At 45.1% G+C, this 21,492-nt stretch overlaps 3 protein-coding genes and 1 long non-coding RNA gene across 6 annotated transcripts; 2 read left to right on the top strand and 2 right to left on the bottom strand.

Annotated features, from left to right (window-relative positions):
* The first annotated feature begins 35 nt into the window (after positions 1–35).
* Positions 36–8,104, top strand: TMED6 (transmembrane p24 trafficking protein 6). Its single transcript, XM_008702409.2, has 4 exons — positions 36–2,172; positions 3,464–3,590; positions 5,183–5,334; positions 7,218–8,104. The coding sequence occupies exons 1-4, from the start codon at positions 1,960–1,962 to the stop codon at positions 7,449–7,451; spliced, it is 726 nt and encodes a 241-aa protein (XP_008700631.1). The 5' UTR covers positions 36–1,959; the 3' UTR covers positions 7,452–8,104.
* A 152-nt stretch (positions 8,105–8,256) lies between these two features.
* Positions 8,257–10,609, bottom strand: NIP7 (nucleolar pre-rRNA processing protein NIP7). Its single transcript, XM_008702408.2, has 5 exons — positions 10,399–10,609; positions 10,190–10,276; positions 9,954–10,092; positions 9,310–9,450; positions 8,257–9,101 (listed from the first exon to the last, which is right to left on the bottom strand). Exons 1-5 carry the CDS (start codon positions 10,452–10,454, stop codon positions 8,982–8,984), a joined length of 543 nt encoding a protein of 180 aa, XP_008700630.1. The 5' UTR covers positions 10,455–10,609; the 3' UTR covers positions 8,257–8,981.
* Positions 10,610–10,662: 53 nt separating this feature from the next.
* COG8 (component of oligomeric golgi complex 8) lies at positions 10,663–19,832 on the top strand. 3 transcript variants are annotated; one of them, XM_040633520.1, is made up of 6 exons: positions 10,663–11,084; positions 12,238–12,445; positions 13,302–14,129; positions 15,907–16,075; positions 16,865–17,035; positions 19,168–19,832. In XM_040633520.1, exons 1-6 carry the CDS (start codon positions 10,711–10,713, stop codon positions 19,323–19,325), a joined length of 1,908 nt encoding a protein of 635 aa, XP_040489454.1. In that variant the 5' UTR covers positions 10,663–10,710; the 3' UTR covers positions 19,326–19,832. The 3 variants fall into 3 exon arrangements, with proteins under 3 accessions (XP_040489454.1, XP_008700760.2, XP_008700761.2); XM_008702538.2 differs by lacking the exon at positions 19,168–19,832 and having other exon boundaries at positions 10,664–11,084; positions 16,865–17,343; XM_008702539.2 differs by lacking the exons at positions 10,663–11,084; positions 12,238–12,445; positions 13,302–14,129; positions 15,907–16,075; positions 16,865–17,035 and adding an exon at positions 17,318–18,103.
* LOC121103432 lies at positions 14,953–16,990 on the bottom strand. Its single transcript, XR_005835615.1, has 2 exons — positions 16,853–16,990; positions 14,953–16,070 (listed from the first exon to the last, which is right to left on the bottom strand). It is a non-coding gene; the product is annotated as an uncharacterized LOC121103432 (long non-coding RNA).
* Positions 19,833–21,492: the final 1,660 nt, after the last annotated feature.

Raw genomic sequence — 21,492 nt, 5'->3', positions numbered from 1 at the left:
CAAAATGTTGAACAAGCTCTGCTGAACCATGTTGACTATGTTAAGAAGCTGATGTCAGACTGTATTGGATGTTTTAGTCCTTGAAAGCCATGTCGAACAGAAATGTGGGAGTGTCCTCTTAATTTGTCCGTACCCTCATATAACATATTTTTGAAACAAAATTCCCCCTTTACTTTTGAGTGAGTGAAAGGTAAGGTGTAAAGAAATGCTACAGTTTTAAAATTCATCCTGTAGGTACAAGTTAGAAACTCTGTACAGCTTTATTATCTATTTACATGTTTTGGGATTTGGTACTACCGTTTTTCTATCAGTTAACCCCAAATGAAGCTACAGTGAAAAGGTGAGACCCAGATCCCTCTCAATCTGGTTGCAGCTAGTTGTGGGCTTCCTCTAAACAGGGTTAGGATCCAGGAGCTTTTATCTCTTCCACTCTAACATTATTAGACTACATACGCTCTCTAGAAGAGTGACACTGTGATACATTTAAGGAGGCAGAATAGCCTTTATCAGTGTTTCTCAAATTGAGAAACACGTAAGTCCATTAATACTTTTTAACATAACTTCAGGGGTATTTTTATTATAGCATTCCTGAAGTGTGTACAAACATAAAACTATGCCTACAGCTTCTGTAGAACTACAATAAGTACTAAGAACTGATGATTGTTTTGCTGAATCTAAGTCACGCTTATGACACGGGTAGTGTTGGGACTGTAGCACTGATAAGATGTGGGTGGAGATGCTTGTGGGTTGGGAAGTGATCCCAGTCTCTCCCACTTTCACCTTAGCAAGACTGCTGCAGAGCCACTGCCTGCAGAGCACTGTGATGTCACATGGCCTTCGCTAGAACTGAATACAATTATGAAGTCTGTTCTTTGCTTATTAGCTTTTGACACTTAAGGGATTACCACTTCGGAGTCAATGCAATGAATTCTGAAGCAATACCTGCTTAGAAGGTGCTAATGTTGTTTTGTTTTTTTAAGATTATGGCTGAAATCAAAACATTTAGGCACTGTCAGTGCTCAGAGACTGACAGAAACACTGTCCTGATAGGTAGGAGTGTGAGACCCACTCAGGGCCCCAGCTGCACCAGCTGTGCTTCAGGGACAGGGAGCTGGCCACAGGAATCTCTGAATGTCCATTTCCTCATCTCTAAGGCAGTAGGTGATGGTACCTCCCTCCCAGGGCTGTTGTGAGAACAGGAAGCAAATAAATCTCTTAGCTCAATGCCAGCCGTGAAGTCAGTGGGTGTTCAATGAGCCTTTGCCCCCGCTGTGACTGCTGAAGAAGTCACAAATAAAAGAGGAAAGATTGAGGGTTTGAACAATATAAACAGTCTTTAAGTGGGTTTTTGGATAGCTTTAGAAGAATGTATCAGTCAGGGGGAAAGTAGAATGAGGATTATCGGTAGAGTTTGACTACCGCCTCTTGCTCACTTTATTTGTTCATTAAAATTTTTGCACACACTTCCATGCTGTGCTTTTGGCTGAGATCTAGCACTGAGCAGAAAATATTCTGTTGAAACAGGTTTGCCCTACGTATCTTATTGGAGCAATAGGTATCATCTAGCAATTTGATATGAATAGGAGAAACAAATCTCTCCAGGCAAACTCTGTCCGTATATTCCAATGGTTGTAAATAAACTTACCCAATGTACATTCCCAAGAAGAACTGAAAAATGATAACCCAAAGGAAGGACAGAAATACCTCTTCTGGAGTAGGTTCTATCTAGCACCCATGATGTAGGTTTGGTAAGCCACTGAGTTTTTGAGGTAAAAAAATTCTTTCTGTGAGCCAAGCATGGGGTTATCATGCCAGTTCTATTATGGAATATCCACGTGTGGCCCTGAAACTGGCCTAAGTGTGACTTGTAAGTTAATGATTACCTTAGCAGTTGTCTAAACTACTTGGTTTCACTAGACTACAAGCAGTTCACCTGCAGAGGAGTCTCCAGAAAGCAGCATGTTCCCTTTGCTCTTTGGGGCTGGACTGGTGGTTCTGAACCTAGTGACTTCTGCTAAGAACCAGAAGACAGAACCCCTTAGTGGCTCTGGGGACCAGCTGCTCTTCAATGGAGCAGATCGATCTGACTTTGCCATCATGATCCCTCCAGGAGGCACAGAATGCTTCTGGCAATTTGCCCACCAGACTGGATACTTCTATTTCAGTTACGAGGTGAGTACATCGGCCCCTCTGGCCATACTGGGGACTTGTTTTTTTGTTTGTTTCCTTTAGTATAGTGGGTCAGGTTTTATTAAAATACAAGATTCTGGTTGTCTTTATCATGCTGTGATTCCATAACTGTTAAGGAAATGGACCTGCATTTAGATGGAAACTCTTGATGGATGAATAATCACTAAAACATATGGCTTGACTTCTCAAACTGGGGGCAATGGAGGTGTGCTCAAAGCCATGAGACAAACAGACTACCTCTTCCTGGAGAGGTAATCATATAGTAACTCAAGATTTGGAGATGAGAGGCAAGAAAATTTATTTTTTAAAATAATAAATCAAGTTTTATGGATATGGTACAAAGTCGAATGAAAACCTACATGAACTTTGGCAACAGACCCTGAGATTTCAAAGGAAGATGCTTCAGTTTATGGATTGGGGGAGCAACATTTACTCTCCCACTTTAAGGGGTAATTCTGGCAAGCTACGAAATCACTGGCTCAAGGTCTCTCTATTTGGCCAGACCTCTGTTTCTTCGGGAAGGTAAATATTTTCAAGTTGCCTGTTTATAGTCCAAGTACACTTATCCATCCTGTGGTCTTAACACCACAGTGCCCAAGGATGGTGAACTCAATAGTAAAGTCAGAGCCTGTTAATTTCCTTCGTTCTTTATCTTAGGAGCCTGTTAACTTTCTAAATTTTGTTTCCATAGTAATAAACTATACTGATCTTATTCCATTGCACTGTAAATCAAACTTATTTAAGTTAGCTTATCAGAGCCTTATCTCTGAATTTATAACAGAATAGTAGCTACTAGTAAGCTCACTGTAGCCTGGGCTTATCAAGACCCAGCTTGAGGAAAAGTGCCTGCTGAATGCCTTATTTATTTGCTGTCAAGCAGCAAGTTAAGCCCAAGTCTGGGACACCATGAGGGAAGTCAAAACCAAGCAAGTTCAATCAAGAACTCTACAGCCAAAAACATACATTATCAATTGATACATACCAGATGTACATTCTGAGACAGGTCTTCTTAACAGGAGTGTTACTGGCATTTTGGGCAATTCTTTGTCTTGCAGTACCGTTTCTAACGTGGCAAGATGTTCAACATTGCTGTCTCTTCCTACCCATCCGCCAACCCTCTGTTTTCTCAATCCAAACTGGCAGGGACGATTGGGAAGTACCATCCCTGATTGAGAACCTCTGTGCTGATGATCAGGAATGTCAATCTTAGCACTTAGCTAGCTTTCTGATGATGTGGCAGGGGCTTTTCTCCCTCTTTAATGTGTCTTGGCAGGTACAGCGGACACTGGGAATGTCACATGACCGACATGTTGCTGCTACTGCACATACCCCACAGGGTTTCCTCATAGACTCCTCTCAGAATGTTCGAGGCCAGATAAACTTCTCTACCAAAGAGACAGGTCTGTTTTCATCACCACAGTTACTGTAATAATCATACATTTCTTTGAAACTGGGTCAATAATGAGTAAGTACTGAAATTACTCAAGTAACTGAGACCTTTAGCTCTGGCTTTTTCACACAGGGATGAACAAACAGTAGGGAGTACTAAACAGCCTTCAACACCAAAAACTAGCCTTCAACACCAACATCAAATCTTTACTGGAGACTGCAGGCGGCAGAGGACATTAAGTAACAGGCTGTCCACTGGCAGATTCGGGGCAGGGTCTCCACATGACTAACTCCAGGGTCCAGAAGCTCAATTTTATCTCATTGTCTCCAACTGATCAGGTTATGAGAAAGTGGCCAAAATAGACCCATTTATAATACAGAATTCCAATTAACACATTTATTATAGGATAGCATTTCTTTCTAGTTATCAGAAGACTTGAGGCAGTTACTAAACAGCAGACCCAGAACAAAAGGAAACGCATAGCCATGAATATATTCACATTCCACAACCAAGCACTTCCCCAATCACCAGAAAATCTCTACAGCCAGATCGAGTCTGTCCCCACCTTGCACAACATGGGTCAGGTTTTTGGGTTTTTGTTTGTTTTTTCTGAGAGAGCAAGCGAGAGCACACACGCACACGTGAGCAAGCTCACAAGTGGGGAGGCGCAGAGGGAGAGGGAGAGGGAGAAGCAGACTCCTCACCGAGCAGGGAGCCCCACATGAGGCTGGATCCGAGGGCCCCAGGATCATGACCCAAACTGAAGGCAGATGCTTAAGCAACTGAACCACCCAGGCACCCCCAGCATGGGATCAGTTTCAATTGCCCTCTCTACCAGCCGGGTATATGACGGGGCATAAAACAATCCTTCATTGTGCAGCACAGGATACTCAGCATACTAGGATATTTAGCATCTTTGGCCCCTACATGCCAGTAGTGCCTTCCAATCATTTTGACAATCAAATACTCTGCCACACCTTTCTAATCCCCCTCCTCCCCGCTCCCACACACACACAAAGGATGCCGACCCCAGTTAAGAACCAGCACCAGTACATACCCTAAACCATCAATTCCTGTACAAACCGCCTTGCAGAAGTTACTCCATCCAGCAGGATAGCTTCTTTCATTCAACACATCAATTTTTTTCTGTTTCAAGTTCAAGATGGTATCCCCCAGCTCTAATGGTGTACAAGAAGCAGGAAAACACCATGCTCTTAATTTCAATTCATTTTGTTACGCAGAAGAATTTCAATAAGAGATGTGAGAAACAGAAATTGAAAAAGATGGAGAAAACATTGTTTTCCATCTAGTATAGAACTAACTTAATAAATTTACTTACAAATTTACTAATTTATAGAACTAAGTTACTAGTATTTGGCAAAACACAATATTGTAACTGGTACTTAGTAAAATAAGTTTCATGGAAGATCATGTAAGGTCTTCCACATCAAAAATTGGATCTTTCTACTTCCTAAGTGAAAAGAAGGAGCTACAGTAGCACCTTTAACACTGGTAAACATGTATCTCCAGGGAAATCTAGAGGGTGGTAGATCAACAAAGGGTGGAGACCAAGATTTGGTAATGATCTAGGGATTCCTACAGGTTTTTATCAGCTTTGTCTAAAAAATCAGCAAAATCACTTTGGTTCTGTGCAAGTGTACCTCAATTTTGGAGTCTTCTATGAGGGACCTGAGATGGACCACAAACAGAAGAATGAAAGAAAACAACTGAATGATACTGTGGATGCAATTGAGGTAACTATTTTGAGGGAGAAACATTGTGGAAACATCCTTGGAAATAAGTAATATCATCTGAGTGAGAGCTCATGTGGGGAAAAACCAAAGAGGCACAGGGATCTGAAACCTTTAATTTTTAGGACTTGGAGCTCTTGAAATTACTCACTGGTTTTATACCAGGAGTTGGCAAACTGCCACACAGACCAAATCTGCCCCACTGCCTGTTTGTCTTTTTAATTAAGATAGAATTCACCATTTTAAAATGTATAATTCTGTGGGCTTTAGTATATTCCCAAGGTCCTGCTACTATCGCATCTAATTCCACAACAGTTTCATCACCCCAAAAAGAACTCCATACCCATCAGTCACTCATCTTTCCCCATCCTCTCCCAGTCCTGGGCAATCATTCACTAATCAACTTTGTTTCTATAAATTTGCCTATTCTGTACATTGTATGAGTGGAATCATACAACGTGACCTTTGTTTCTGGCTCCTCTCACTTAGCGCGTTCTCAAGGTTGATCCACATTGTACCATGTATTAGTACTTCATTCCCTTTTATGGATGGCTAATATTCTCTTGTATGAATCTACCACATTTTGCTTATCCACTCAACAGCTGATAGACATTTGGGTTGTCCACTTTTTGGCTATTAAGAATAATGCGGTAGGGGCGCCTGGGTGGCACAGCGGTTAAGCGTCTGCCTTCGGCTCAGGGCGTGATCCCGGCGTTCTGGGATCGAGCCCCACATCAGGCTCCTCCGCTATGAGCCTGCTTCTTCCTCTCCCACTCCCCCTGCTTGTGTTCCCTCTCTCGCTGGCTGTCTCTCTCTCTCTGTCGAATAAATAAATAAAATCTTTAAAAAAAAAAAAAAGAATAATGCGGCTACGAACATTTGAAGTTTTTGTGTGAACATGTTTTCATTTCTGTATACCAAGAAGTGGCATAATCTGGTGGGTCATATGGTAACTCTGTTTAACTTTGTGAGTAACTGCTGTTTTCCAGTGGCTAAACCATTTTACACTCCCATCAGCAGTATCTGATGGTTTCAATTTCTCCACATACTTGCCAATATGCCACTGTCTCTTTTACTATAGCCATCCTAGTGGGTGTGGTGTTATATCTTGTGGTTTTGAGTTCTGTCTCCCTAATGGCTAAGGACATTGAGCATCTTTTCATGTTTTTTGGCTATTTGTGTATCTTCTTTGGAGAACTGTCTATTCAAATCCTTTATCTGTTTTAAAATTGGGTGGTCTTTTTATTGTTGAGTTATAAGTTTTTTATATATTCTGGATATAAGTCCCTTATCAGATAAGTGATTTGCAGACATTTTCTCCATTCTGTGGGATGTCTTTTCACTTTCTTGATAGTATTTTTCAATGCACAAAAGCCCACTGCCTGTTTCTGTAAATGAAGTTTCACTGAAACACAGCTATGCTCAATTGACAATCACATATGGCTGCTTTTGTGCTAACAATAGCAGAGTTCAGTAGTTGCAACAGAGACTGTATTGCCTGCAAAGCCTAAAATATTTACTATCTGGTTCTTTAATAAGAAGTTTGCAGGCCCTTGTCTTCTACCATATACAAAGAACAGAAGACATCACCAGAACACAATGACGTATGGAGTACATGCCTAAATCTAGAGATACTCGGAAAGAGCTTTGTAGTTTCAGCACTGAAATTTTTCATTATAAAATTATGTCTTTTTAAACTAAAGTCCAGACCTTTTCTTCATATACAGCAAAACCAGCTTTACTAACAACTACAATAACCAACTTACTACATATCATAAAATTATAAGTTACTCAACTTCCACATAGATTAGTGCTTGTGAGCACCCAGGTGAGACTAGATGGGAGGTAGGGAGGACCCTCTTTTCATTTCATTTTCTGTCCCACAGGAGAGTACACGGAAGGTGCAGAACAATATCTTTCACATGTGGCGATACTACAACTTTGCCCGCATGAGGAAAATGGCTGACTTTTTCCTTCTCCAATCAAACTATAACTATGTGAACTGGTGGTCGACAGCTCAGAGCCTTGTTATTGTTCTTTCTGGAATCCTGCAGCTGTATTTCTTGAAGCGTCTCTTCAATATCCCAAAGACTACAGACACAAAAAAGCCAAGATGCTAAGCCAAAATGACCACAGCACCCTAGCTCTTTTCTTCTGGGGCAGAAGCTTTGTCAAAGTTTCAGTCAAATAAGCTTTGTAAAGTTATTGGAAAAAAACCATTTATCTTGTTAGAATATCTTAGTCTATTGCTCTCCTTTCCTCTCCAATTGCCTCAAAATGTCAATAAAATAATAAATGTGCAAGTTTTGATATTAGCTCTTACTAAAGTGTGTACTAAATGCTACCATCAAAATACTGTTCAACATACAGCAATCCCTTAACCTTTACTAAGTTTATCTAGAGGGTTAACACAGAACCTTAGGAGGGAGGAGTTGAAAAAAATGGGACAAAACATATCAATCTCAGTTTTATATGTTGCATACAAAAACAGGAATTGGTAGACTGCTTTTTTGTAGTTGAAAATTTTATTTTTAGAGATGTCACCTTTGAAATTTAAAATAAGCAGTGAAAAAAGCAGTATTTTAAAAGAAATGTTTCATAGTACAGGCAGTTTTAAAAAACTTAGTGGAATTTTTTTCATTTTTGAAAACATTTTAATAATTCCAAAAATAATTTTGGCAGGCATGGGCAAGGTTGGAGAAGCTGAATTATTTTGGTGTCTCTGATTAGTGCTTTCTGTCTACTCCAGTCAAGTAAGTAAAGGTTTGTAAGGGAAATCACGTTTTAAGAAATCAAGGTGATGAAAATAACATTAGCCTGGGATCATACCATCTAAGGAAAAGGAGAACAAGAACCAAGATACATAATCAAGCCATACTCATGAGATCCTATCCTTAGTAATAGAAATAGCCAGTATATGCGATATAAAAGTAATTCTTACCATTTATTTAACACCTAACATTTGCCAGGCACTGTATTAAGTGCTTTACAAACATGATTTCTAATTCTACAAACCATTCTTAGGTAGATGGTTAAACCTGTTTTTGAAGCAGAAGAAGAAAATAAGCTTATAAAAGTTTAATGACGCCTCTAAAGCCATACAGCTGGTAGGTGTCAGAATTGGGGTTTGAATCCAAGGTTTTCTTCCATACCACACAGAACCTACTACATAGAAAATTAGCAGAACAAACTTCTATTATTTTATCCAAATTTCATTTGTAAAATCCCATACGTGACCTACCATTCTAATATGGCATATCTGACTTTCATGGTATTAATAAATAATGAAGAAAATCTATTGTGTGCTTATCATGAGTTTGGAAAACAGTGTTATCACAGATAACAATAAGCTAGCTATTCTTGTCCTCAGTTCCAATGACTCAGAACCTGTTACTCAAGAAGCCCTCTGATTCAAATATAAAACACAGTATTCTATTTAGTCACGAACACAAAGATCTGAAACACCGTTTTTGAGCCATTTCCACATAAGAATCCAACCTGCATTCGTCCGTAATAGAATATTAAACTAAGAAGTCCCTGAAGAAGTCACAGTGTTGACAAAATTCAACATGATGATGGAGCCTACACAGACACAGGAAACAAAGCTAGGCCCTTCCACACAGCCATTAAGTCCTTGCGATGATTTCGTTTTAAGTCAAAGTCTCTTCATGCCGCACATATTCCCCAATGTCTGCTTGATGAAATACCACAATCGCCATGGGGTCTACTTTCCTGCAGTCTTGTGTAGACTTTGCTGCCACCCCAAAACCCTGGGATTCAAAAGAAGAGACACTGATTCACTCAAGTCATTCAATAGGCACGCATTAAGGGGTAGAAATAATGAAGATGAAAAAATACAGTTCTTTGAGAAATTTGAAAGGTGCTGAGAATTTAGTCTCTGAAGTGCACAGACTGAAAATACATCCTTCTTGATTAAAAAGATACTTGATTTTTATAACAGCTACCATCTCTACTCACCAAAGGGACGTCTGCCATGGAGTACACCACCACTCCCTGGTACTGACAAGTATTTTCAGTGATTCGACCCAGTCCAGATTTCAACACATGGTTCCCATACAGGAAGGACTGCTCTGCTCCAGGCTTTATCCACACTTTATACTATAAAAAAACAGAATTAAATCCAAAAGACATTAAAATGCTAATTGTTGTATCCCTGCAAATAAGCCAGCTGCTGGATATGTGATTAATTTCCTGAACACATTTTAAGGAAGGGAGAAAAATGGATGGTTATCTCAAATTGTTCACTCCCTAGACAGAACTGCCAGGAGGTTCTTTCTTCAACTCTACAGTCTCTCTCATGGATAGTTTAAAAGTTCTTTTTCTGGATCCCACTACGCTCTCACCAAAGCCACCAATTTGCTTTTCTTGAGCGAGGTCTGCATAGGCTTTTCTATTCTGCTGGGCGTAACTATGACTATGCGACCACACAGCATTCCCATGCCAGAACCCCAACCATGCCCAAGCAGCAGGTCCTGCAAACTTCTCCATGCGCTGGCACTGACTCCGTGGCAGAGAAGCTGCCCAATTATCTGCGTTCTGACGTGGCCCTCATCTTTGACTTCCTTCATCCCCAGTGGCCGGCTGAATAACACCCTACAAACCTTGGCATATGGTGCAAGGTAATCCAGAGCTGTGATGTGCAACCGGAACTTGTGAGTCTTAGTGAATTTTCCGAAACAGGTCCCCAGAGACACCAGCTTGTCCCCAGAGATGTTGGCGGCCAACTTCAGGATATTTTCACTGAAGGGGTAAGAAAGAAGAAGGTGTCAGATGAGGGAAGCTGGTGGGACCCAGTCCTCCACCCGGGTCCATTGCTGTCCACCCGGTACCGCCTCACCTCACGTAGTACACCCGGTCGTTGTGCAGCCTGAAACAGTAGGTGCCGTCGGGCCTGTCGACCAGCAGCTGAAGGTTCTCCCCGATGCTGAAAGCAAAAGGAGGACTGGAGACAGCGCCCCAAAAGACTCCTCCCGACCCCGCGCCCCCACTCTACCCGCGCCCTTCCCGCCACACACACATTTCCCCTTTCCCTCCGCGCGGTCTTACTATTTCGCTATCTTCTCAAACATTACGCGGGTCTCTTCTTCAGTCAAAGGCCGCATTTTCCCGCTGGGTTACAACACCGAATCCGCGTGCCTCAGAGGCCGGAAACGGAAGTCAGCCGCCGGCCGCTCCCTGGCAACCCCAAAGCCTGCCTCTCTAGCCGCCTTCAATTTGTTCCCCACGCCGGCGCCCCGTAGCCTGGAGGACCGTCGGGAAAGAAAACCGGCCCGATACGAAACCCCGGCTGCTTCCGGTCCTAGATTCCGAGCCAGCGCCCTCGCTGGGCCGGAGGGGAAGTGACGCTGCTGCCGGAAGATGGCGGCGACCACGGCCTCTGCCACGGCGACGGCCACGGCAGCAGCTCTCGGGGAAGTGGAGGATGAAGGGCTCCTGGCATCGCTGTTCCGAGACCGCTTCCCCGAGGCCCAGTGGCGGGAGCGGCCGGACGTGGGCCGCTACCTCCGGGAATTGAGCGGCTCCGGGCTGGAGCGGCTGAGACGCGAGCCGGAGCGCTTGGCGGAAGAGCGAGCGCAGCTGCTGCAGCAGACGCGCGACTTGGCCTTTGCCAACTACAAGACCTTCATCCGAGGCGCCGAGTGCACCGAGCGCATCCACCGCCTTTTTGGCGACGTGGAGGCGTCGCTCGGCCGCCTGCTCGATCGCTTGCCCAGCTTCCAGCAGAGCTGCAGGTGCGGCGGGCTCGGCAGTAAAGGGGCTTTTAGCAACTGTAATAGCTGACATTTATGATGAAAGAAATAGCTAACACTTACATAGCACTTACCATGCATCGGTCAGGCTCTCCTCTGAGCATTTTAAAAATCCATTTAAGCTTCACAACAGCTTTCGAGGTAGGTACTGTTATTCCCATTTTATGTATGAGAAAGTTGAGACAGAGCTTAGGGATTGTCTGTCTAGGGGCACTTGGAAGCTAGTAAGTTCCCAGTCAGAATTGGAAACCAGCAGCACGTCCCTCCCTCACAGGACTGTTGTGAGCACTAGAGAATCCATGCAAAGCAGTTAACACTGGGTCTGACATAGCCACACTCTGCAGTTGTCAGCTATAATCTACACAGGCAGACCGTCCAAAACTTTGAGAGAATGCTGACAACGAAATCCTTCCATTTGGAGGCAGTAAAAATTATCAAAAAAATCTCTCCTTTTAAATCCATATTCTGCCTCTCTAGATCCTCAGTCTGTTATCAATTCTGCCTTTCAGCCTTTCACAATAAAAGTTTAAGTTTTGAGTCTTTGGATATTTGACAATAGCTTCTGTCCCTTCTGCCCTCCAGAATAGATAGGGGACTTCATAAAGCAGGTCTCTGCAATTAGGGAGAAGTGAAGACTATGGAGTTAAAGTGGAACAACACCCTAAGAAAAGATTAAGAGGCTGAGGGAACTTGAGGGTAAGGTTGTAGCTTCTAGGCTGGTTAGTGATCACAAAAAGAATAGCTATTATTAACATTTACTGTGTCAGGTTCTGTGTTAAATGCTTTATACACATCATCTCATTTAATCCTCACATCCTTATGAGGTGGGTCCTACTATTTTACCAATGAGGAAAGAGTTCAGAAAGCCTAAGTACCTTGCCACCTCTAGTTAAGTGGCAGATTTGGGCTTACATATTTTTATCATTTATTAGTTGTGTGATATTGGACAAGTTCCTTTGTCTCTCTGGGATTAAAGTTGCCTCAGGAATAGCAATACTTACCTCACAGGTTTAGTGAGAAGATTAAGTCATAAACCATCCAGCTCGGTATACGGTTCCTAGTGAATGCTTGGTAATTGTAGCTAAGTTTTGGATGTAGAACAGTGAGTGACCAATATTCTTCTGTTTGTTACTAGAAACTTTGTGAAAGAGGCTGAAGAGATCAGCTCCAACCGCCGGATGAACACCCTGACTCTAAACCGGCACACAGAAATCCTGGAAATCCTGGAGATTCCTCAGCTGATGGACACCTGTGTCCGGAACAGCTATTATGAAGAGGCCCTGGAGCTTGCAGCCTATGTACGACGACTGGAAAGGAAATACTCCTCCATCCCTGTCATCCAGGTAGCCAGACTGCCCCAAAAGGACTCAAACTGATGTTCTTGTAATCAATAATTCTGTGGTCCTCACTGAACGTTTGGGCAGAAACCTTAGGGAAATTTTGCATGTTTCATATTGGTTTCTGCCAGGCAGGCAGGCTCGAACATGAAACATACATACATACATTCATTCATTCATTCATTCAAGTGATAAATATTAATCATGTGCCAGACACTGATCTCGGTGCTGGGGACAGAATGAGACAAAGCAAAGAAGGCCCTAGCTTTCATGAATGTAAGCTGATAGTTGGTAAATAAATAATATGATCCTTTCAGATAATGGTAACTGTCTGAAGAAAATAAACTAGGGAATGGGTAGAATGAGCCTAGGGTGAGGTACCCTAGGTAGAGTGGTGAGGAAAGGCTCTGCTGGAGAGAGAATATTTAAGGTAAGAGCCAAATGATGAGAAGGAACCAGCCACATGAAGATGTAGGGAAAGAGCAAATCAGAAAGTGGAAAGAACAGGTATAGCAGACTGAGGAGGAAACAACTTGGGAGTGTTTAAGAAATACAAAGACAGAAAAAAGAAAGAAAGAAAAACAAAGATAGCCAGTGGGACTGGATTGCAGTGAGCAAGGAGACAGAATTAGGAAGCGGCTGAGGCAGGAGAACTAAACAGGGCCTGTAGGCCACAGTGAATAGTTACATGTGGCCACACTGAATGAGATCTTTGTTGGTAAACCTGTACACATCAACTTTAGGAGATCTTCATATAGCAGGAAAGCAGTGGGAATGTTGATCTGCAATATTCAGGGGTAGTGGAATGGGTTCCCAGCAGTGTCTTTCCCAATGTGGTGTAACTGACCCCCTATATTGTCAGGGCATTGTGAACGAAGTGCGCCAGTCCATGCAGCTGATGTTGAGCCAGCTGATCCAGCAACTAAGAACCAACATCCAGCTCCCTGCCTGCCTCCGTGTCATTAGCTTCCTGCGGTGCATGGATGTCTTCACTGAGGCTGAGTTGAGGGTGAAGTTTCTTCAGGCCCGAGATGCTTGGCTGCGTTCCATCCTTACTGCCATCCCTAATGATGATCCCTATTTCCACATCACAAAAACCATTGAGGCCTGCCGTGTCCATCTGTTCGATATCATCACCCAGTACCGTGCCATATTCTCAGATGAGGACCCATTGTTGCCCCCTGCCACGGGTGAGCACACTATGAATGAGAGTGCCATCTTCTATGGCTGGGTGCTTCAGAGAGTCTCACAATTCCTGCAGGTGCTGGAGACCGACCTTCACCGGGGGATTGGTGGTCGTCTAGACTCTCTGCTGGGTCAGTGCATGTACTTTGGGCTGTCCTTCAGCCGGGTGGGGGTTGATTTCCGGGGCCAGTTGGCTCCTGTTTTCCAGCGGGTGGCCATCAGCACTTTCCAGAAAGCAATTCAGGAAGCAGTGGAGAAGTTCCAGGATGAAATGAATTCCTACACCCTCATCTCAGCTCCAGCTATCCTGGGCAGCAGTAACCTGCCTGCTGCTGTGCCAGTCACTCAGCCGGGGACCCTGCAGCCACCTATGGTGCTTTTAGATTTCCCACCCCTTGCCTGCTTTCTCAACAATATTCTGGTTGCCTTCAATGATCTGCGCCTCTGCTGCCCTGTGGCCCTGGCACAGGATGTGACTAGGGCCCTGGAGGACGCCCTTGCCAAGGTGAGCGCATCCTGTTGACTCTCTACTGGGGCTTTCTTTGGTAACAGGTGGCCAGACTTTTGTAAAAAATAAACCAGTCTATGTGATAGGTGTTTGCAGACTTAGGCTTAGGGGGTTTTTTAGAGACTTTTTCTGATTAAAAAGCTCTGGTTAGTCCCCCATCATGGGACCTAGAACAATTCATGAAGTGCCTCACCTGTAATAATGATTCAGTAATGTGTTAGTTTTCTACTGCTGCATAACACTCCTACAAACATAGCCTAAAACAACACACATTTATCATGTCCCAGTTTCTTTGGATTGGGAGTCCTGGGTCCTCTGCTCTGGATCTCACAAGATAACAGGCAAAGTGTTGGCCAGGCTGCAGTCTCATCTGAAGCTTGGGGTCCCCTTTCAAGCTCATTCATGTTGGCAGATTTCTCTTCTTCGCAGTTGTAGGTTTAAGGCCCTCAGGTCCTAGAAGCCATCTCACTCCACACATACAGTGTGGCTTTCTGATTCTTCAAGGCTGACAGAGAGCAGCTCTCCTGTGTTGAGTTTCTTCTTTTAGGGAAATCCTCAACCCTTTTTTAAAAGGGTTATTTGATTAAGTCGGGCCCACCCAGGATATCCCTTGATCCATTCAAAGTCATCTGATTAGGGGCTTTAATAACATCTGCAAAATTCTTCACCTTTGCCATATTCTTTTGGTTTGAAACAAGCCACACATTCTGCCTGCCATCAAGGGGAAGGGATTACACAAAGGAGTGGATACCAGGGAGTGGGATTCGTAAGAACCATCTTAGAATTCTACATAATAGAAAAAATACTACAACTAATGATATCCTGCACATTTCTTATATATTTGAACCTTTAGGTAAAGGGATGTTTCTTACAACTTATGACATCTTATAACTACTGTCAGCCAGGTGGCATTTGTGACATGGTTACATCAAATCTTTCTGGGTCCAACTCTCTCACTCTTGAGCTTGCCTGCTCTCATATCTCAAAAGTGTACTTTTTGCTTTAATAAACTTTCCCACCTGTGTTACTAAAAAAAAAAAAATCTGTTAATGTCCTGTAAGAGGAAGAAAGCACGAGCATTGAAACTTTGTAGTCAATGAAATTCAGGTAATAGTAATCTGCTAATATTTATATAGAACTTACTCCATGCCAAGTGGTGTTCATCATATATTATACCTATTAAGACCTGATCCTCACAACCCTAAGAGGTAGGTCCTGTTGCAGGCTACTCTATAGATAAGGAAACTGAGGAACAGAGGGCATGAAGTGTTTAAGTAATCACTTGGAAGTCACAAAACCAGCAAGTGGCACAGCTAGGACTTAAACCAGGAACATCAGCTAGGTTGCTCTGTTATTTGTATGTAGAACTTCTTTTCTAGCTCTGTGTTCTTTTATAATTTTTAGTGGTCTAACTTCCTAGAATCTCAAAGGCCTTACTCAGTAAAAAAAAAAAAAGTTTTGCTTTGTTTTCCTGGATCCAATATAGTTCTGGTCCATTTCCTGTAGGAATCAAGAACCTCTTGATGCTCTTCCACTGGAAGTGGAAAGTGTGCCAGTAATCAAACAAGTTGGGTTTGGGTCAGAAATATATCAATGAAGTGACATAACTGTGGAGAGTGACCACAATTCTGAATTTAAACAAGAAAGTAACATAATGTACTGTCTGGAATGACTTTCTTTATGAAAACTTGAGGGCTGCACATCTGTGCTTAGTTTCAGGTACTGCAGATGGTGACAGACTACTTTAGTGACTGATGGTGCCCTTGTCTCCTAGGTAACCAAAACAATCCTGGCCTTCCATCGCGCAGAAGAGGCTGCTTTCAGCAGTGGGGAGCAAGAGCTCTTTGTCCAGTTCTGCACTGTCTTCCTGGAAGACCTTGTTCCTTATTTAAATCGCTGTCTCCAAGTCCTTTTTCCACCAGCTCAGATAGCACAGACCTTAGGTAAGAGAAAGGAGGGAAAAGACCTTTAAAACTACTTTATTGATATAATTCCTATATTAAATAATTCACCCATTTGTAAAATTCTGTTTTTTAGTAAATATACAGAGATGTACAACTATCACCACTGTCCAATTTTAGAACATTTCCATCACCCCAAAAAGAACCCTCCCGCTCAATGTAGTCATTCCCCAATCCCACTCTTAGCGCCTGGCAACCACTCATCTGCTTTCTGTTATAATAGATTTGCCTTTTCTGGACATTTCATATAAATAACACAGTATGTGTATATCTGGCTAAGTGGAAGAAGCTAGTCACAGGAGAACCACATACTGTATGACTCTAATTATATGAAATGTCCAGAGAAGGTATTTTAAGATTTTTCCCAATTTGTCTTCACTTCCCTGTGTCCACTCTCTCTGTGCCAGGAGTGGGGGCTGGGGGAGGCAGAGCTTCCCTTAGGGCAGTCGGCCAGTGGCCACACCAGCAGAGTGCCTGTTGGCCACTTTCCCCCCAGCTTTCTCCTTGGGCCTGGCACAGGGAAGACAGTGCCTTCTGAGGTTCTCTTGGCTCTTAACTCGATCCACTCTCCACTGTGCTGTTCCAGATTACCTTCAGAGTCTCGCTTTATAGTATGGCTTCCTGTCCCATATCACAAAGATGGCTTCTACTGTATAGAAATGTGCAAATTGTGCCTGCCACATCCTCTAAGTTTTTTTTTCCCTGTGACACATCAATATTTAAATTTATTAAACGTTTTTTGTGTTTCTCTTTCTCTACCTTCTGGGTCAGGCATTCCACCCACTCAGCTCTCCAAGTACGGAAACCTTGGGCACGTGAACATAGGCCTCGTCCAGGAGCCTCTTGCCTTCCTCCTGCCGAAGAGAGAGCTGGTCCTCTGTCTAGATGAAAAGGAGCTGGGGCCGGAGCTTGCAGCTCCAGCACCCGCCGCCGAGGAGTCAAGCTTGGAGCCCGTCGCTGCAGCTCGCCCAGAGGATGCGCAGGACCAGGCCGACTCAGCCCAGGACCAGGCGGACTCAGCCAACGAGCCGCAGGCTGAGGTGCCCGGTGCGGACACCTAACCCGCACCCAGGCTTCCTGCCGCGTCCCCGGGGAGGTGAGGCCGGCCTCGGAGAACGCGGGGCAGCCCCAGGGGGGAGGCTGCGAAGGCATTCGCGACAGCAAACAAAAGGGGGAACCTCTGTGTCACGCTTGCAAATGGTTGATTACACAGTAAAAAACGGAATTCAATAATAAAGCTGCTGACGTCACGGAGGCGGGCTGCGCTCGGGGGACCGCGCCGGCGCTCCCGGAAGGCGCGCGGGAACTCCGCTTCCCGGCGTCCCCCGCGACGGGAGCGCTCCCCTACGGCGGCCGGGGAGGGCCGGGGAGGGCGGCGGCGGGCGCCGGGCGGCTCTGCTTGGCGCACTGGGGGCCAGATGGGAGCCGGGCTGCTGCTGGGCACGCTGTTGGCGCGGGCGCGTCACTGCTTGGGGCCGGCCCCACCGTGGGGAGGGGGAGCGGCGGGCGGCGGCGCCCGGGCCCGCAGTTCCGCGCCCGCGGGGGACGGCCTCGAGGGCCCGGCGCGCCGGCGGTCCTACTGGCGCTACGTGCGGCGTCTGGTGCGGGGCGCGCCCGAGCCGCCGTACCCGCGCGTGTGCCAGGTCGGGGACCCGGCGCTGCGGGCCGTGGCCGCTCCGGTGGAGCCGGCGCAGCTGGCGGGGCCCGAACTGCAGCGGCTGGTGCAGAGGCTGGTGCAGGTGATGCGGCGCCGGCGCTGCGTGGGCCTGAGCGCTCCGCAGCTTGGGGTGCCCCTGCAGGTGCTGGCTTTAGAGTTCCCCGAGGCGCTCTTCCGCGCCTGCGCGCCGCGCCTGCGCGAGGCCCGCCAGATGGAGCCCTTCCCCCTGCGCGTGTTCGTGAACCCCAGCCTACGGGTGCTAGACAGCCGCCTGGTCACCTTCCCTGAGGGCTGCGAGAGCGTCGCCGGCTTCCTGGCCTGCGTGCCCCGCTTCCAGGCCGTGCAGATCTCAGGTGCGGAGGGGGGGAGGGGCGGTGGCGTTAGAGCGGTTGGGTAAACGGGTGTGTCTTTTTTCCCCCGCCCGTGGAGGCGGCGACCTCGGATCCCATGAACCAGTTTTCTCAAAGCTCCAGTAAAAGTGCAGGCTTGTGAAGTGCAGGCCCAGCCGCAGTGGACGTGATTCAAGACTGACCGATGGGGATGGCGGTTAGTGTGACAGCAGAGCCAGCTCGTCGGGGGCGTGGTTTGGACTGGGAACGTGGCCTAGTTCCGATGTTACCTCACTCCAGGTCCTCTGCTCTGTGCCCTCTAGCTCGCTGTCTCTTACACATACACTTTTTACCCAGTTGCATCCGTCGTGGTGGAATGGAAGAAGTGAGACCCAGCTTTGCACAGCATGGGGTGATAAACCGATGCTGGTTTGTCATACCACAGGATACCTTGTGGAATGTGATTTGTTGCTGGAGTTGGGATGATTGTTCCTCTTGAGTAGGCCCCTTGGTCCAGGTCAGAAAGTAAATGGTATCCCTTTATTTTATAGTGTACCCTTTATTTTATAGTGTACCAAGTTGAAAGACTTAGGAATTGAAATAAATCAGCAGTATTTCAGAAATGGGAAGAATGTTCAGAAATGAAGCACCTCAGCCAGTAAGTCCAGCAACCTAATTGTCAGAGTTAGGACCACACTGAATACTTGGTAATGGGCAGAGTTGAGGCATCTTTTCTGGGAAGAACAGGGGCTGCTGTCTGCATTCCCTTCTGATGTTGCCTCTGGTGAAGAGGAACAGCCAGAGGCAGGGAAAAGGTAAGGAGATTAAAAGTGATGCGGTTAGGGGCGCCTGGGTGGCACAGCAGTTGGGCGTCTGCCTTCGGCTCAGGGCGTGATCCCGGCGTTATGGGATCGAGCCCCACATCAGGCTCCTCCGCTGTGAGCCTGCTTCTTCCTCTCCCACTCCCCCTGCTTGTGTTCCCTCTCTCGCTGGCTGTCTCTATCTCTGTTGAATAAATAAATAAAGTCTTAAAAAAAAAAATGATGCGGTTAAGCATATCTTTACCCAGGCTGTAACTTACTTTGCAGGGCTGGACCCCAAAGGGGAGCAGGTGGTGTGGCAGGCGAGTGGATGGGCAGCCCGAATCATCCAGCATGAGATGGACCATTTGCAGGGCTGCCTGTTTATCGACAAAATGGACAGCAAGACATTTACAAACATCTACTGGATGGAGGTGAATGATTAAATTTTTCCTGCTGCATCTGAGGATTCTGGAAAGCAAAACACAAACACTTGAGATTTCAGCTGGGCATGGCTTGCCTGGTATCAACTTGATATTGGTTTGGTCTGACAGAAAACAGTGAATTGCCAAACCGGGTTGGAGGAATTTATCAAAAATATTTGCCCTGAAATCAGCCATGGACAAAATATTGCCTTCAACTTGAGAAGAAAATGAACTCCCCCCAAAGAGTGGACATTTCCTGATGTTTTTGTATGGTAATAAGTGGGGCAAATAAATAACCACTCTTAGTAGACATGATTTTATAGACCTGTATAATCTACCCCAAAGCCAATATTTGATAATGACATAGTCACAAAATATCTGAAAGCTTTGTGGAAAAATGCAGGTGAAGACTGTGGTTGACCATATTCACTGAGTTATTTTTACAAAGGGCTTGTGTGCGTCTTACCTGCAGAGTCCTTTGCCTCGGATAACAGTTTGCTTGTGTAAGTAAAACAGAACAGAAATGGCCATGAAGTGTTCATGAAGTGTTTAATGACAGTATTAACATAATGAGTACACATTTTACCAGGTTCACAAGTTTTGATCTCTACCTCCTGCCTTCAACAGACTTGGGGACGATTTTCCTGCTAAGATTTCTTGGGCAGCTGCTATTTGGCTCCTTCTTTTAGTGCAGCTCATGGATCAGGACTAGGAGAGGGATGATAGTTGAGGAAGCAGTGAACCATTTCCAATCACAGAAAAGAAACAGAAAGCAAAACTTGTGCTTCCTGGTCACCACACTTATTTCGGAAAGATACGTTAACATCACCCTGACCAATGATTAGCCTTAAGATACTGTCAGAACTTTGCAAGAGGTGAAGGAACTTGTCTCTCTAGATACTGGTCTTGCCTCATTTTTATGTTGAGTTTTGCAACACAGGTACTCTGAGTCCTCAAAATCCTAGTAGCCATGTAGTAAGTCCAGTAAGTTGTTTAGAAAAAACTTGTTTTAAAACATTAGTTAACTAAATCAATCCAGTATGGCTTTCTCTTAAACAGACCACCCTCGGGGGGCCTGCGAGGTCAAGCAAAAGGGAACTGGCTCTCTCTGCATTAAATTTCGGAAGGGAATAGGAGCCAGCACTGCTCCAAGGTGAGGTTAGACACTCAGCCACTGGGGAAGTCTGTAGAACATTCTCATTTATACTAAAAACAGATCCTTATGAAAGAATTCAGTGACCCTCCTTTCCCTTGGACAATGTGCAGAAGCTCCTGCAGGGTGGCATCAGAATATTCTGCAGCTTCCTGATAGCTCTGAGGTGAACAGTCGTTACTGATGCCTTTGTAATGCAGATCAGTAACATTTGCCTGCAGCTTCCTGTGGTTGCTCAGAGTGGAACTTGGAGAAAGCGTGAAACTCTGTATTGCTGACAACATGAGGTTTACTATTGTAACCAAATCCACCTAGGAGGATTTGTCCAACTAGCTACTACAGCCCAAAGCAACAAGTCTGCATTTCTAATAAAATCTCACCCACCTCAGGGAGATGTATTAGCCACAGTAACCACACACACAAATCAGCATCTTGAGCTAAGGAAAGTTTTAGAAGTCAACTACCGAAGTGAAAGCCAAGGTAGACAAGGTTTAAGACAGAATCCCCAAGTAGGGAAGAGTGAATTTCAGAGTTAGCATTTAGGGGAGGAAATGCCTCTGCAACGTGAATGGTGAGGGCACGCACCAGTCTGAGGTGACCAGCCTCACATATGACTGGGATACTCATCACCCTGCATCCTATCACTGGGGGGTGGAGAGAGGCATAGAGAGGCATGACAGCTGTGACAGCTGTGACCAGAGCAATGAAGATGAACCACAGCAGCCCCAGTTTCTGTTAACCCCTGTGACTTGTTAAGGTGAGCAGTAGAAAGGAAGATTTTTAAAAAATAAAGCAAGCAAGGACTTTCTGATTCAAGTAAAGGTGACTGGAGGTAGAATAAGAAAACACAAGTAGCTAAAGTGAAATAGTACGAGCGGGGCAGTGTCCTGTTCACAAACAGTAACTGGTGGCTGGGGGCACATAACTAAAGCGAGAGCCATGGAACTCCTGAGCGACAAAGATGCCAGCCACAGCTGCTGCAAAGGCGTCACCTGGCCAGGCTTGCCAAGGCACCTGGCATTGAGACACGGCTAA

Source organism: Ursus maritimus, unplaced genomic scaffold (genome assembly GCF_017311325.1).
Source record: "Ursus maritimus isolate PB19 unplaced genomic scaffold, ASM1731132v1 scaffold_19, whole genome shotgun sequence".
Taxonomy (NCBI): Eukaryota; Metazoa; Chordata; class Mammalia; order Carnivora; family Ursidae; genus Ursus; species Ursus maritimus.
The sequence above is the reverse complement of the archived record's forward strand: the minus strand, read 5'-3'. Positions and strand labels throughout refer to the sequence as shown.

What these genes read in the sequence shown, in the direction of transcription:
- COG8 (XM_040633520.1), top strand. Translation starts at nt 10,711, where the DNA reads ATGGCGGCGACCACGGCCTCTGCCACGGCGACGGCCACGGCAGCAGCT. An exon ending in AGCTTCCAGCAGAGCTGCAG is followed by an intron (nt 11,085 to 12,237) that starts GTGCGGCGGGCT and finishes GTTTGTTACTAG; the next exon opens with AAACTTTGTGAAAGAGGCTG. An exon ending in TCAGATAGCACAGACCTTAG is followed by an intron (nt 16,076 to 16,864) that starts GTAAGAGAAAGG and finishes CTTCTGGGTCAG; the next exon opens with GCATTCCACCCACTCAGCTC.
- TMED6 (XM_008702409.2), top strand. Translation starts at nt 1,960, where the DNA reads ATGTTCCCTTTGCTCTTTGGGGCTGGACTGGTGGTTCTGAACCTAGTG. An exon ending in ACTTCTATTTCAGTTACGAG is followed by an intron (nt 2,173 to 3,463) that starts GTGAGTACATCG and finishes GTGTCTTGGCAG; the next exon opens with GTACAGCGGACACTGGGAAT. An exon ending in CTTCTCTACCAAAGAGACAG is followed by an intron (nt 3,591 to 5,182) that starts GTCTGTTTTCAT and finishes GGATTCCTACAG; the next exon opens with GTTTTTATCAGCTTTGTCTA.
- NIP7 (XM_008702408.2), bottom strand. Translation starts at nt 10,454, where the DNA reads ATGCGGCCTTTGACTGAAGAAGAGACCCGCGTAATGTTTGAGAAGATA. An exon ending in TTTGAGAAGATAGCGAAATA is followed by an intron (nt 10,277 to 10,398) that starts GTAAGACCGCGC and finishes TTTTGCTTTCAG; the next exon opens with CATCGGGGAGAACCTTCAGC. An exon ending in GACCGGGTGTACTACGTGAG is followed by an intron (nt 10,093 to 10,189) that starts GTGAGGCGGTAC and finishes TTACCCCTTCAG; the next exon opens with TGAAAATATCCTGAAGTTGG.